At 45.8% G+C, this 13522-nt stretch overlaps 1 protein-coding gene across 2 annotated transcripts in view; it reads left to right on the top strand.

Moving 5' to 3' along the window:
- Window positions 1-270: 270 nt before the first annotated feature.
- IFT43 (intraflagellar transport 43) overlaps window positions 271-13522 on the top strand; it is a 51507-nt gene continuing 38255 nt past the window's right edge. The window contains exons 1-2 of one of the 2 annotated variants that reach the window (XM_082234186.1): window positions 271-394; window positions 1368-1454. In XM_082234186.1, the coding sequence (XP_082090312.1) occupies window positions 353-394; window positions 1368-1454 (129 nt within the window). In that variant the 5' untranslated portion in view covers window positions 271-352. Of the gene's footprint in view, window positions 395-617; window positions 724-1367; window positions 1455-13522 lie in introns of those variants that run through there. The other variant, XM_082234187.1, reaches the window with a different exon arrangement.

The raw sequence follows: 13522 nt of genomic DNA, 5'->3' as shown, positions 1-13522 counted from the left end.
CGACGTTAACAAGCGGACAAAATATTGCGGCTCCAGGAGGCGCTTAGCTTGTTGTTTCGGGGTGGCCGGGGTGAAAGTTGCTGCCGGGTGAGAGCCGGGGAGATGGAAGTCAAGGGCCCTCCCTCGCTCCCCGCCTGCTGTTGGACTACAACTCCCACCATCTTTAGCCAGTTTAGCCAAAGGCCAGGGATGACGGGACTTGTAGTCCCAACAACGTCCAGGGCCCCTATAAGGTTGAACAGCACGGGGACTGTGGACGGACTACAAAAAAGGCTGCTGTCGCTTTAAGGGTTGCTAAGGACGCGCGAGGGGGCGGGGCTTTCTCCCGGAAGTGAGCGGCTCGGTCTGAAAGATGGACGACGACTTGGAGCTGGACGAGGAAGTCATCAAGGGGGTAAGAAGAAGAAGAGCGGGAGGGCGCGCGGCCCGAGTTGCCATGGCGACGGAGAGGCCTACCCGCTGTCCTAACGCCCGGCGCTCCACGCGCTGCCTTTTGCCCTGTCCCCCCGATCTCCCGGAGGGGAGGACCGCCGGCCGAGGGCTTTCGCAGCCCGAGGCAATAGCCGTCCTGGTGGCCCCTTCCCTGTTTTATAGCGGGGGGGGGGAGGTATCCGCCGTGGCTCTCCAGGTGTTGATGGGCTGCAGCCCTCAGAGTCGCTGGCCGTTGGTGGGAGCTGGAATCCAACAAATACATCCTTCATTCCTATTGGCTTTCTTTAAAAGGTAAAGGGATCCTCCCTGACCATTAGGTCCAGTCGTGACCGACTCTGGGGTTGCAGCGCTCATCTCGCTTTATTGGCCGGCGTACAGCTTCCAGGTCATGTGGCCAGCATGACTAAGCCGCTTCTGGCGAACCAGAGCAGTGCACAGAAATGCTGTTTACCTTCCCAATGGAGTGGTACCTATTTATCTACTTGCACTTTGATGTGCTTTTGAACTGCTAGGTTGGCAGGAGCAGGGACCGAGCAACAGGAGCTCACCCTGTTGCGGGGATTCGAACTGCCGACCTTCTGACCGACAAGCCCTAGGCTCTGTGGTTTAGACCACAGCGCCACCCGCATCCCTATTGGCTTTCTTTTAGGAGCCGCCATATATTAGGCATAGGCAAACTCGGCCCTCCAGATGTTCTGGGTCTACAACTCCCTTGATCCCTAGCTAAAAGGAACAGTGGCCAGGAATGATGGGAATTGTAGTCCCAAAACATCTGGAGGGCCGAATTTGCCTATGCCGGCCATATATGAACTTCCATAGAGACTGGCTGTGTAACCTAGCCCTAGCTTGATCATCCTGGCTGTACATCTGCCTCCTTGACCACACATGTTGTGACTGAAGCGCCCCTTTTGAATCATTCTTTGTCTTCCACGTAGGTAGTAGCAAAGATGGGCCGACGAGCTCACCAGGATTACGCCCCAGAGGAAAACCATCTTAGCCCGACCAGCTCTCCAGCTTTTGATGTAGGTACAACTGGATGGGTCAACACCGATTGCAACCTGGGCTTAGTTTCACATCAAACATGCTGAATGACTTCATCTAGGGTAGAAGACTAGGCGCCAGGTTATTATAACCAGGATCTTAACCATAAGTCAAACTTGCATAAGAGTAAGAACACAAGAAGAGTCCATTAGAAAAGATCAGAACAAAACCCAATCTAGCCCAGCCTCCTGTTTTCCTCAGTGGCCAACGAGATGTCTATAGGAAGCGTACAGAACAGCAATTATTATTTCTCCTCTTCTGCTTCCATTTTAGATGATTAGGACAGTGACTTGGGGCGGAGGGAACGGGACTTTTGTAGGTAACATCCATTCAGCCAAAGTTTTCATTAGGGCAGGGATGGGGAACTTGCCACCCTCCAGATGTTGAAATTAAGTGCCCATCATCCTTTAACACTGGCCATGCTGGCTGGGGCTAATGGGAATTGGAGTCCCACGACATCTGGAGAGCCACAAGTTATCCATCCCTAATTTAAGGAGTTCTCTTGCACTGAAAAAGTAAGGATTAGCATTTTCAATTGCTCCAAGAGAAATTTATTTTCCATAGTTTTACTGTGTCTTCATGGCTAAATACGGAATTATGGCACCCTATCTGAGAAGCAGAGGAGCTGAAAACTTTGGGATGTGCCAGGACCTCCTTGGAAAGTAGAAGAAAAATCAAAATCTGGCTTCTGACTGGTCTGTTTGTTTGACAGCCAAACACTCCATCAGGAGCCCTTTATGAGAAAAACCAGCTAACAACATTGCTGGGTAACTGACTCATAGTGAATAGCCATACCTCTTCTGCAGATTAGACTTCGTAGTTGGTGACATTCTGGCCCTCAGCCTACTGCAGAATCTGGTCTGTTTTCTCTGTCTATATGTTCTCTGGTGTCTGTATCTCTCTTAACTAGTGCCTATATCTGAAGCATTGGTTGCCTTATGAAGTTGGGCAGTTAAGCTAAGCAAGGGATCATAGGATCATATCTATTGGGAAGACCCAGTTTTCTGAGTGCATGTTCTGGAAGTTGGGCAATAGGGGCAGTACAGGATTCCTTTTGGTGTACCGACCTCCCCGCTGCACCAAGGATTCCCTGCCCGAGCTGCTTCAGGTCGTGGCGGATGTTCTCCTGGAGACACCTAGCTTGGTCGTCCTAGGGGATTTTAACATCCATGCCGACACAACCTTACAAGGGGCCACTCGGGACTTCGTGGAAAGCATGGCCTCCATGGGGCTGTCCCTGAATAAGTCTGGCCCAACCCATAGCCGTGAACATGCCTTGGACCTGGTGTTTACCTCTATGGATGTTGGTGATCTGACAGTAAGTAAAAGCGAAACGAAAGAAGTGCCATGGTCAGATCACTTCCTGGTGCAACTGGACTTCTCTGTGACCCATCCCCTCTGCAGGGAGGTGGGACCAATTCGGATGGTCCGCCCCCGCCACTTAATGGATCCAAATGGTTTCCAGAGAGTGGTAGGGGGTGCTTTATCCCATGTTGATGGCCTTTCAGCCGATTCCTTGGTGGCCTGCTGGAATGTGGAGTTAACCAGGGCTATTGACTGTTTGGCTCCGAAGCGCCCTCTCCGATTGCATGGAGCCCGGACAGCCCCGTGGTTTTCCACGGATCTGAGGGCAATGAAACAATCGTTGAGACGGCTAGAGCGCCGGTGGCAGATAACTCATTCTGAATCTGACTGGACACAGGTTAGAGCTCAACGTCGAGCCTACCAAGTGGCGATAGCAACGGCGAAGAAGAATTTCTTCACTGCCTCTATTGCATCTGCAGAAAACAGCAGCAGGAGACTTTTTCAGGTGGTTCACAATTTAGTGGAACCACCTGCAACACCGGGGCCCAGTACGGGCCACATGTTCTCCTGCAATGATTTTGCAAAGTTTTTTGCAGATAAAATCGCTCAGATTCGGGAAGAAGTAGACTCCACCGTGGGAGCAGGGCCGGGGCGGGAGAGTGCTAGAGTTCTGTCTAGTCAAGTTGAGTGGGATCAATTCCAATCTGTTACCTCCGAGGATGTGGACAGGCTGCTTGGACGAGTGAAACCAACCACCTGTCTCCTGGATCCTTGCCCATCCTGGCTTATAAAAGCTAGCCGGGAAGGACTGGGTGATGGGCTTCGTGGGGTGGTGAATGCTTCCCTCCGTGAGGGAGCTTTCCCAGACCCGCTGAAAGAGACGGTTATTAAACCGCTTCTTAAAAAAACATCTTTAGACGCGGCCATGATGGCCAATTATCGCCCAGTCTCAAATCTTCCATTCCTGGGCAAGGTGATTGAGCGAGCGGTTGCCGAACAACTCCAGGCACGCCTGGAAGAAGCGGACCATTTGGATCCCTTCCAGCCAGGATTCAGGCCTCATCATGGGACTGAAACTGCCTTGGTCGCACTGGTTGATGATCTCCGGCGGGCTAGGGACAAAGGTGAGAGCTGTTTCCTAGTTCTGCTGGATCTCTCAGCGGCGTTTGATACCATCGACCATAGCATCCTTCTGGACCGTCTTGAGGGGCTGGGAGCTGGGGGCACTGTCATACAGTGGTTCCGCTCCTTCCTCCTGGGCCGTGTTCAGAAAGTGGTGGTGGGGGATGAGTGTTCAGACCCCTGGGCTCTCACTTGTGGGGTGCCTCAGGGTTCTGTCCTCTCCCCCATGCTTTTCAACATTTACATGAAGCCGCTGGGAGAGATCATCAGGAGGTTTGGGCTGGGTGTTCATCAGTATGCCGATGATACCCAGCTCTACCTCTCTTTTAAATCAGAACCAATGAAGGCGGTGAAGGTCCTGCGTGAGTGTCTGGAGGCGGTTGGAGGATGGATGGCGGCTAACAGATTGAGGTTGAATCCTGACAAGACAGAAGTACTGTTTTGGGGGACAGGAGGCGGGCAGGTGTGGAGGATTCCCTGGTCCTGAATGGGGTAACTGTGCCCCTGAAGGACCAGGTGCGCAGCCTGGGAGTCATTTTGGATTCACAGCTGTCCATGGAGGCACAGGTCAAATCTGTGTCCAGGGCAGCTGTTTACCAGCTCCATCTGGTACGTAGGCTGAGACCCTATCTGCCTGCGGACTGTCTCGCCAGAGTGGTGCATGCTCTGGTTATCTCCCGCTTGGACTACTGCAATGCACTCTACGTGGGGCTACCTTTGAAGGTGACTCGGAAACTACAACTAATCCAGAATGCGGCAGCTAGACTGGTGACTGGGGGCGGCCGCCGAGACCATATAACACCGGTCTTGAAAGACCTACATTGGCTCCCAGTACGTTTCCGAGCACAATTCAAAGTGTTGGTGCTGACCTTTAAAGCCCTAAACGGCCTCGGTCCAGTATACCTGAAGGAGCGTCTCCACCCCCATCATTCTGCCCGGACGCTGAGGTCCAGCGCCGAGGGCCTTCTGGCGGTTCCCTCATTGCGAGAAGCAAAGCTACAGGGAACCAGGCAGAGGGCCTTCTCGGTAGTGGCGCCCGCCCTGTGGAACACCCTTCCAGCAGATGTCAAAGCGATAAACAACTACCTGACATTCAGAAGACATCTTAAGGCAGCCCTGTTCAGGGAAGTTTTTAACGTGTGATATTTTACTGTATTTTTGGTTTTTATGGAAGCCGCCCAGAGTGGCTGGGGAGACCCAGCCAGATGGGCGGAATATAAATTATTATTATTATTATTATTATTATTATTATTATTATTATATCTGGTTTTGAGGGACAAAATCTAGTTGATGGGCTGGAAAAATGTGAATATGAGTAATACTACTACTACTACTAATAATAATTTATTATTATTTATACCCTGTCCATCTGGCTGAGTTTCTGCAGCCACTCTGGGTGGCTCCCTGTTGGCTCCCAGAGGGTTCGGTTGGGCCCTTATACCTCTAATACGCTTAAGACTAACACAGGAACACCACAGGGATGCGTACTCAGTCCGCTCCTTTATATTCTCTACACGTACGATTGTGTCGCAGCAGAGACAGTACATTTTGAGAATACTAAGGAAAAACCATCTTCCGCAGAAATTGCTGCTTGCCTTCTATCACTGTGCCATTGAGAGCGTGCTCACTTATGGCTTATGTGTGTGGTACGGAAGCTGTACTACCCAGGACAGGATGGGGTTGTGCAGGGTTGTTAAGGCAGCAGAGAGCATTATTGGCTGCCCACTCTCCACCTTAGAGCAGATTTATGCCACAAGGTGCCATAGGAAGGCACTGGACATAGTAAAAGATCCATCGCATCCTGGTCACTGTCTCTTTGAGCTCTTGCCGTCGGGACAGAGTTACAGGATGATGAAGACAAGAACGAGCCGTCTTAAGAACAGCTTCTTCTCCAGAGCGATCTCGGCCCTGAATGGGAAGCCCGGACTTTGAAAGTCATCTAATCTCCCTTGCTGTATTATACTGTATTGTTTAATTAGTGTTTTTATGGAGCAGTCAAGTAATTTCGTTGTCCCCGAAGGGGGCAATGACAATAAAGATATTATTATTATTATTATTGAGTGTTAAAAACAATACAGCATTAAATATTAAAAACTTCCCTAAAGAGGGCTGCCTTCAGATGTCTATTTCCTTGACATCTGATGGGAGGGCATTCCATAGGGCGGGCACCACTACCGACAAGGCCCTCTGTCTGGTTCCCTGTAGCCTCACTTCTCGCAATGAGGGAATCACCAGTTAGGAGCTAGGAGATCTGGAGAGGTTTTCAGGCTGTGAACACAAATAATTTTAAGTTTAAAATATTGTTCATTGCATCTAAATAAGGAATCCATGCAAATCAGTACACCTATGTGAATTAATAAGACTTAACCTGAACCAACCTATACCTCTTGAAACAATCCTGTTTCATTATTCCAGTTGCTTGCTCTGTACTTCATTTCCAATCTATCTAACAGTTCCCCAAGACTTGAAAATTGACCTTACAGCAAATGCTTTACCTTACCAGCATAGATCAGGCTGATTTGTATGGATGCTTTTTGAGTATTATGTTATAAGCACCAGTTGTTCTTTGTTTGTATTGGAAAATTATGAAAGCATTGAAACTATTTTCATTCAAAAGGTGTCATTTGAAAACCCATGTTGTCTAGGCAATATTTATGTGGTTTAAGCTATCAAAAGTTGCTCATCGGTATAGCATTAAAATTCTAAGCTTTCCCAAATTCCTTCAGCAGCCAACCCAAAGGCTGCACAGGTGCACTGTTATACAGTGGTACCTCGCAAGACGAAATTAATTCGTTCCGCAAGTTTTTTCGTCTAGCGAATTTTTCGTCTTGCGAAGCATGGTGTCGAAAAAGTTTTGGAAAAGCTTCAAAAATCGCCAAAAACCTCAAAAAAGGCTAGCACACCGCATTCTATAAGTTGCTCCTCGAAGTCAAGTCGCAACTGTATTAACGGTGTTAAGAAAAAGGAAACAAACTTGCAAAAAACGCAAGACATTTTCGTCTTGCGAAGCAAGCCCATAGGGAAATTCGTCTTGCGAAGCAGCTCAATAATAATAATAATAATTTATTATTTGTACCCCGCCCATCTGGCTGGGTTTCCAGCTATGATATGACATTGCTGTTCTCCATCCAGACTATTGTAGTTCACACATGCAATGTGATTAGCTCCTTGGGAATGATTTTACTGCTAAATATCCTTTCATATCTACTCACTAGTTATTGGACTGAAATATACTACTGTGTCCTATTCATTGTTGACCTTTGGCTGGTGGGAGAGATGTATCTTCCATCAGAAGAGTATCAGGATAGGTGAGCATTGCCTGTTCCACTCAGGTTTGTGTAATGGATCAGTGTTTCTTCTCCTGAAACTACCGAATGGCCTGCAAATGTGTTGGGCTTCCAGCTGTTCCCTAGGAATATGGCCAAATTCTCCAACAGGAATCTGAAAAATGTAGTTGAACTCATGTTCCCTAATTAGGCCTGCTTATTTCGAATGAGCCCTGGCCTCATTCAGCCTGGAGCTCCCCAAGGCCTTCTCGTCAGCCCCTGGCACCCTGAATAGCTGCCTAGTTATTTTCAGCCTGTTGGGGTTATCTCCTTATCCTCAATAACATTTTTCATCATCCTCACCAAAATAACTCTCTTAAGCATCTTTTATTTCCCAGCCCTTTTCATTTTAGTTTTTGCTGTTAGTTTGCATTGAAGATTGCTGAGTGTTGAGCACAAAGCCATGGGAAAGACTTATATTAAAATTCTATTTCCACACATTTATTTCATTCTTTGAATAGTTTCCAACTTGAGCCCACTGAAGGAAGAAGGAGGGGAAGCATTGGCTGAACACTGTTACACCACACATCTCTTGGCTCCTAGGACACTGTGGCTATATGGGTCTACATATGCCCCCTGAGGGAGAGGCCTGGGATCATTGGATCCTGGCAGCATGATGTGTGGGAAAGAGAAAATTGCAGCTTGCTGTCAGGAGTTGTGTAGTCAAATTAGCCTATAAGAAGGATATTCAAAGGATTTTAAATCTGAACTCCACTGAGGTGTTTCAAGTTGCAAGAGACTCAAGATGTGTTTTCAGTGAACAAATGTGTTTCATGTACAAACATGGTTGAAAAGGCCTCCATCACACAGTGATCAGCAAAAGAGGTATATTCAGATTCCTATATAGTAATGGATTCCACTGAAAAAAAATTGACACAATTGGAAGATCTAATAATTGACCCCGTTCAGTTTCAGTGAGAGAATTTGCGGATGATACAAAATTGTTCAGTGTTACAAAAAAGACGCTGGACCTCTTCAAACTGAGTAAATGGGTGTGAACAAGTGTAAAATGATGCTTGTCAGGGCAAAAATATTAATCTCATATATTTGTTCATGGGTTCTGAACTAGCAGTTATTGACCAGGAACAATATCTTGCTGTCATAGTGGATGGCTTGATGTAAGTTGGCAAAAGAATTGAAAATAAAACTGCTGACATCATAATGCTGCTATACAAATATATGCTGTAAGTGCATCTGGAATACTGTGTACAGTTCTCACCTCAAAAAGAATATGGTAGAGCTGGAAAACATTTGGAAGAGGGCAATCAAATGATAAAGTGGTTGAAGCAGCTCCCCTATGAGGAAAATTTGCAATTTTTGGTAATTTTGAGAAAAGTAAGTAAGAATTGGTATGATAGGCATTTATAAAATTATCCATGGCATGGAGAAAGTGGGTAGAGAAAAGTTTTTTTCTCTCTCTGTCATAATACTAGAACTCAGGGCTGAATGTTGGAAGATTCCTGAAAGATAATGAAGTATTTCTGCACACAGTGTGTAGTTAAACTATGGAACTTGCTCCCTCAGGAAGCAGGGATAGTTACCATCTTGAATAGCTTTCAAAGAGGGGTAGCGAAATTCATGGAGGGCTGCTAGCCATGCTGGAGGCTATGATCTGCCTCCACAGTTAGAGGCAGTAGGAGAGAGTGCTTTAGTACTTGGGTTCTACTTACAGGCATTTGGTTGGCCACAGAGAGTACAGGATATTGGACTAGATAGGCCATTGGCCTAATCCAACAGGCTTTTCTACTATTTTTAAGTTCTTATATTCCAGTCTTGCAATCTCTTCCATATATTGACCTTGCCTTTCCTGACTTTTTGTGTGTCTCTTGACATCTCTAGTTCATTTGGCTTCTTCCCCTTTATTTCAAGAGCTCAAATCTCTGCCATTCCTAGAAAAAGCTACCTTTGATCCCACTTCTCCTTCCACTTATTGCTCTGTTTCCTTTACCCGTTTTTCAAGCATATACTTTATAACTCTTTGTGACTTATCCTCCCAGGTCTCTGCTTGATCTTATTTTTTGCTTGTTTCACTCTCTTGAAACTACTCTCACCAAATTATTGTTGTTTAGTCGTTTAATCGTGTCCGGCTCTTCGTGACCCCATGGACCAGAGCACGCCAGGCCCCCCTGTCTTCCTCACCAAATTACCCTATACAAATATCTAAGGGCTGTTTATTGATCTGCCTGGTGCCTTCAAGCCTCCTTATACCATTTTCTTCAAATGGCTCTCCGTTTTACAGTTTCAAAGTTCTGTACACTCCTCATTTCTCCACCTCTCTCACCACTCCATTATTGTTTTCAGATCCTGGTCAAGTTTATTTAAAAGTAAATCCCACTGAATATACAGGGGAATCCACACTTACGCAGGGCTCCGTCCCCAGCTGCTGTGCATGTCACTGAGACTCATGTGAGTGGGGATTCCCCTGTTCTGCCCCACCCCATTCCACCCCCCTTTTCAGCCCTGAAAACAACACACATGTCACCAGGAGCACACATGCTGATCACACACAAGTGGGGAGACATCTGTAGTGGGGAACCATTGGTCCTCTGGATGTTGCTGAACTACAACTTCCATAATCCCTGGCCGTTGGCCATGTTTGCTGGAGCTGATGGGAGTTGTTCCCCACACCTCAAGGAACACTTGAGGTGGCAGTTTTCATGGTGGGCTATATGCTGTGGGAGGTATGTGTGCCGCTGAAGGATTGCCTTAACTGTTGGGCTTTGGAAAGGGTTGCACTTATAGCCATCTGAGCTTACGATTTCCATTTTAGAAAGGATTGTTAGTACTCTTTTCAGGGAGATGGAGCAGCAGAATAGCCGTGTTGCCTGAGGATGGCTTGTACTGTGACGTACATATGTGCAATTTACTTATGGGCAGCGGAAAAGAATATTATTAGAAACCTCCATGTAAAAGGGTTTTTTTTTTTTTTTTTACAATAAATAGGTTAAAGTGCTTGGATATAAGACAAATGAATGTGATTCCATGAGAAGGTTCTGTGTATATTTTGGTGGTATATTTTGGTAGGATGACAAACTATGTGTAGGCTCTTTTGTGTATGTGTGCATGTACATCCATATGTGGTATGTTTTCCTGAAACATCCCAGTTTGAAATGCTCCTTTTTTGGCACTACAGCCTCTTGGTTTTGGCATCTTAAGAATCTGGAGGAATCATTTAAAGATCAGAAAACTCCATTCACTGCAGCCCCTGAAGGCTTCACATTTTGTGACACAGTCATTCCAGTCGACTGAGCTCTGTCGCTTGCGGATGAGCCCATATAAGGAAGCTGTTTCCTGCGTTCCAAGCTATCCGTTTGTCCCTCTGCCCTTCCGTGCCCACTTTGCTGAAGAAAGCTGGTATTTGAAACTGCAGCTCTCGGCTCATTCCTTCTCCCTGTTTATTTTTGGAGAGTTACTATTTCTGCTCCTCTTAGGGAGCTATGTTGGGTCGTGCCCCCTTCTTCCAGCAGGCAACGGACCCCAATGACAAGTATTGAGTATTGTCTATTTCCCACAGTCACAAACATTACATCACGAAACAATTTCCCCCCTCACCTGTAGAAGATGCTGGGCCTTTCCACCAGAGTGAAGGTCGCAATGGCTTTTGAGAGACCCTCAGGATCTATTCTTTTCTCTTGCTACTTTCTGGAGGGATCTAGAATGTTCTCCCCCCCCCACTTTAGCAATGAAAAAGCTGAAGTGACCTGAAGACTTTACACCTCTGAAAATGTTCTTAGAGTTCCTGATAGTTCAAACATATATTAACAACATGTGGTAATCCTTGTAGGAGTGCACCACTGTGCGCTACAGCTGGGGGATCAATTGTTAAGGAAATAAGAAGAGTCCTACTGGATCTGATCAATGGCCCATGTTGGTCAGCATCCTGATTCTTAGAATGGCTAGCCAGATGGGAAGTACACCAGCAGGCCATGAACCTAGCAGTCCATCCTCTAGGACAGGGGTCTGCAACCCGCGGCTCCGGAGCCGCATGTGGCTCTTTTACACCTTTGCCGCGGCTCCGGGGCGGATACTAGCGAGGGGAGGAGGCACATTGTGCGCCCCGACACTCCCCACTGTGGCGGGCGCTGTACTGGCTGTGACGTCGCATGGGGGAGGTGCGTGCGTTAGTCATGCACCATCCCGACGTCACCTTCCCGCCCACTGTCGGATCGGACATTAAGGTAAACAATATATGCAGTGTTATATTTGTTTTAAATGTCGCAATGGTTTTGCGGCTCCCAGGTTTTTTTTCTTCGGAAACGGGTCCAAGTGGCTCTTTTTGTCTTAAAGGTTGCAGACCCCTGCTCTAGGATAGCTCAGTTGATAGGACATGAGCAGGGCTTTTTTATATAGAAAAAGATGTGCCAGAACCAAAGTTTTTTAGGGGAAGGACATTGCAATGCTACAGAGGTGCCGGAACTCACAAAAGAGGTCCAGAACTCAGTTCCGATGAGTTCCGGCTGGAAAAAAGCCCCAAGTATGAGACTCTTAATCTCAGGGTTTGAGCCCCACATTGGGCAAAAGAATTTTTCATTGCAGAAGGTTGGACTAGATTACCCTCATGGTCCCTTCCAGCTGTATAATTTTGATTCTATTATCATATGTTTTGAATATTTAAGTACCACAAATTCCACTTCCTTTTGCCAGGCTGAACTATTGCCAGCTAATTTTATTATGTGATCCCAAATTCTAGGATTTGGAGGGGGGTGGGAATCTAACCATTGTCTCCACGTTATTCATAACTTTATAAAACTCTGTCACATGATTTTCCCCATAGTAGACTTTTCCACTATGCTTTAAAACCTTTCCTAATAGGAAAATGGATTCAATGGATTATCAATGGTTGCACTTTTGTATACTTTCTCCAGTGTTATGGCATCCTTTTTGAGATGTGGCAACTGGAATTGGTTGGGCTGAGGCCAGGTAGAATGGGTTGTATCTGTTTAGATTGCACAAGGGCAATGTAATTTTGAATGCTGCCCTACATATATTTTTTTTTAAAAAAACTTCAAATAGAAAATGAGAACAGTCTGGCTAAAACATGTGCTAGTTTTCTTATCGTGGGGGAATGTGGAAGAACCTTCAAAACTGGAATCCTCCATCTCTGGTGGTACATTTCATTTTCTCATCTTGTACATATTTCAGATGGAAGAGAGGGGGGGGGGGTTGCCATAGGTCACCTGGTGAGATTTACGCCAGGGATGGATTGGTTCCTTAGTCACTACCCTACACTAGCTCTTTTTTTTTAAAAAAAAAAAAATTATTACTTTTCGAACAGTTTCAACACAACACTACAAACAAGGAAAGAAAAAGAAAAAAACCCAATACAAATACAATACAAAAACACTACATACAAAACAAAACAAAAACAAACAAAAACAATTTTAAAACACCTCAAACATTTTCAATATCTTATCTTTCATTCGCTTATTTCCAATGACCTCCTCACACCTCCCTTTTTGTATTCCACTTCTATTAATTGTTTCAGCAATTCCTTTCCATCTTCCTCTGTTTTCTATCCTATAATTATCTTAACACATTCTTGCCTTATTTTTTCCTTCAATTTTCTATTAATCTATTTATACTTAATTCCTTATAACATTTCTACTAAAGCCATATAACTTCATTCCAACATTCTTCTAACATTCATTAATTTTACAATATTTCTATAAATAGTCTTTAAACTTTTTCCAGTCTTCTTCCCCCGACTCTTCTCCCTGGTCTCGGATCTTGCCAGTCATTTCCGCCAATTCCATATAGTCCATCAACTTCATCTGCCATTATCCAACACTTCAGTGCTTTCAAGAAGTAGCCATTCTCTCAGCTAGCAAAAAAGCAGATAGTTCACAACAGAATTTAGGGATCTGGCAGGGCAAGTCCACCTCCTTCTTTGGCATCCGTCAATATCTTAAATTTTACTCGAGGCTTCCTGCCCTGCCAAACAAATCTAGAGACGTCCCTCTGCCACCTCCTGAAACAATCCATCCCATCCAAAACTTGCAATGTTTGAAACAAAAGCAACATCCCCGACAACACAGCAACCCTCATCCCCTCCACAGCAACTCGGCCCAACAAAAACAACTTCAGATTTGTCCATATTTCCAAATCCCCCTTCTCTTCAATCCAACGTCCTTCACAGTTATCCTTGGATGAATTCACATTTCTGGCGGTCATACTAACCCCCAAATACCTCTCTTTCTCAACCGATGTTAGTCCTGTCTCCTCCTGAAACTCTGTCAAGCTTTCCTTTTCCTCAGGTAGGGCTCTGATCCTCAAATTCATCTGTTTCTCTTTAAGTT

This window comes from Podarcis vaucheri (assembly GCF_965113315.1).
Source record: "Podarcis vaucheri genome assembly, chromosome: 1".
NCBI classification, from domain to species: Eukaryota; Metazoa; Chordata; class Lepidosauria; order Squamata; family Lacertidae; genus Podarcis; species Podarcis vaucheri.
The sequence above is the reverse complement of the archived record's forward strand: the minus strand, read 5'-3'. Positions and strand labels throughout refer to the sequence as shown.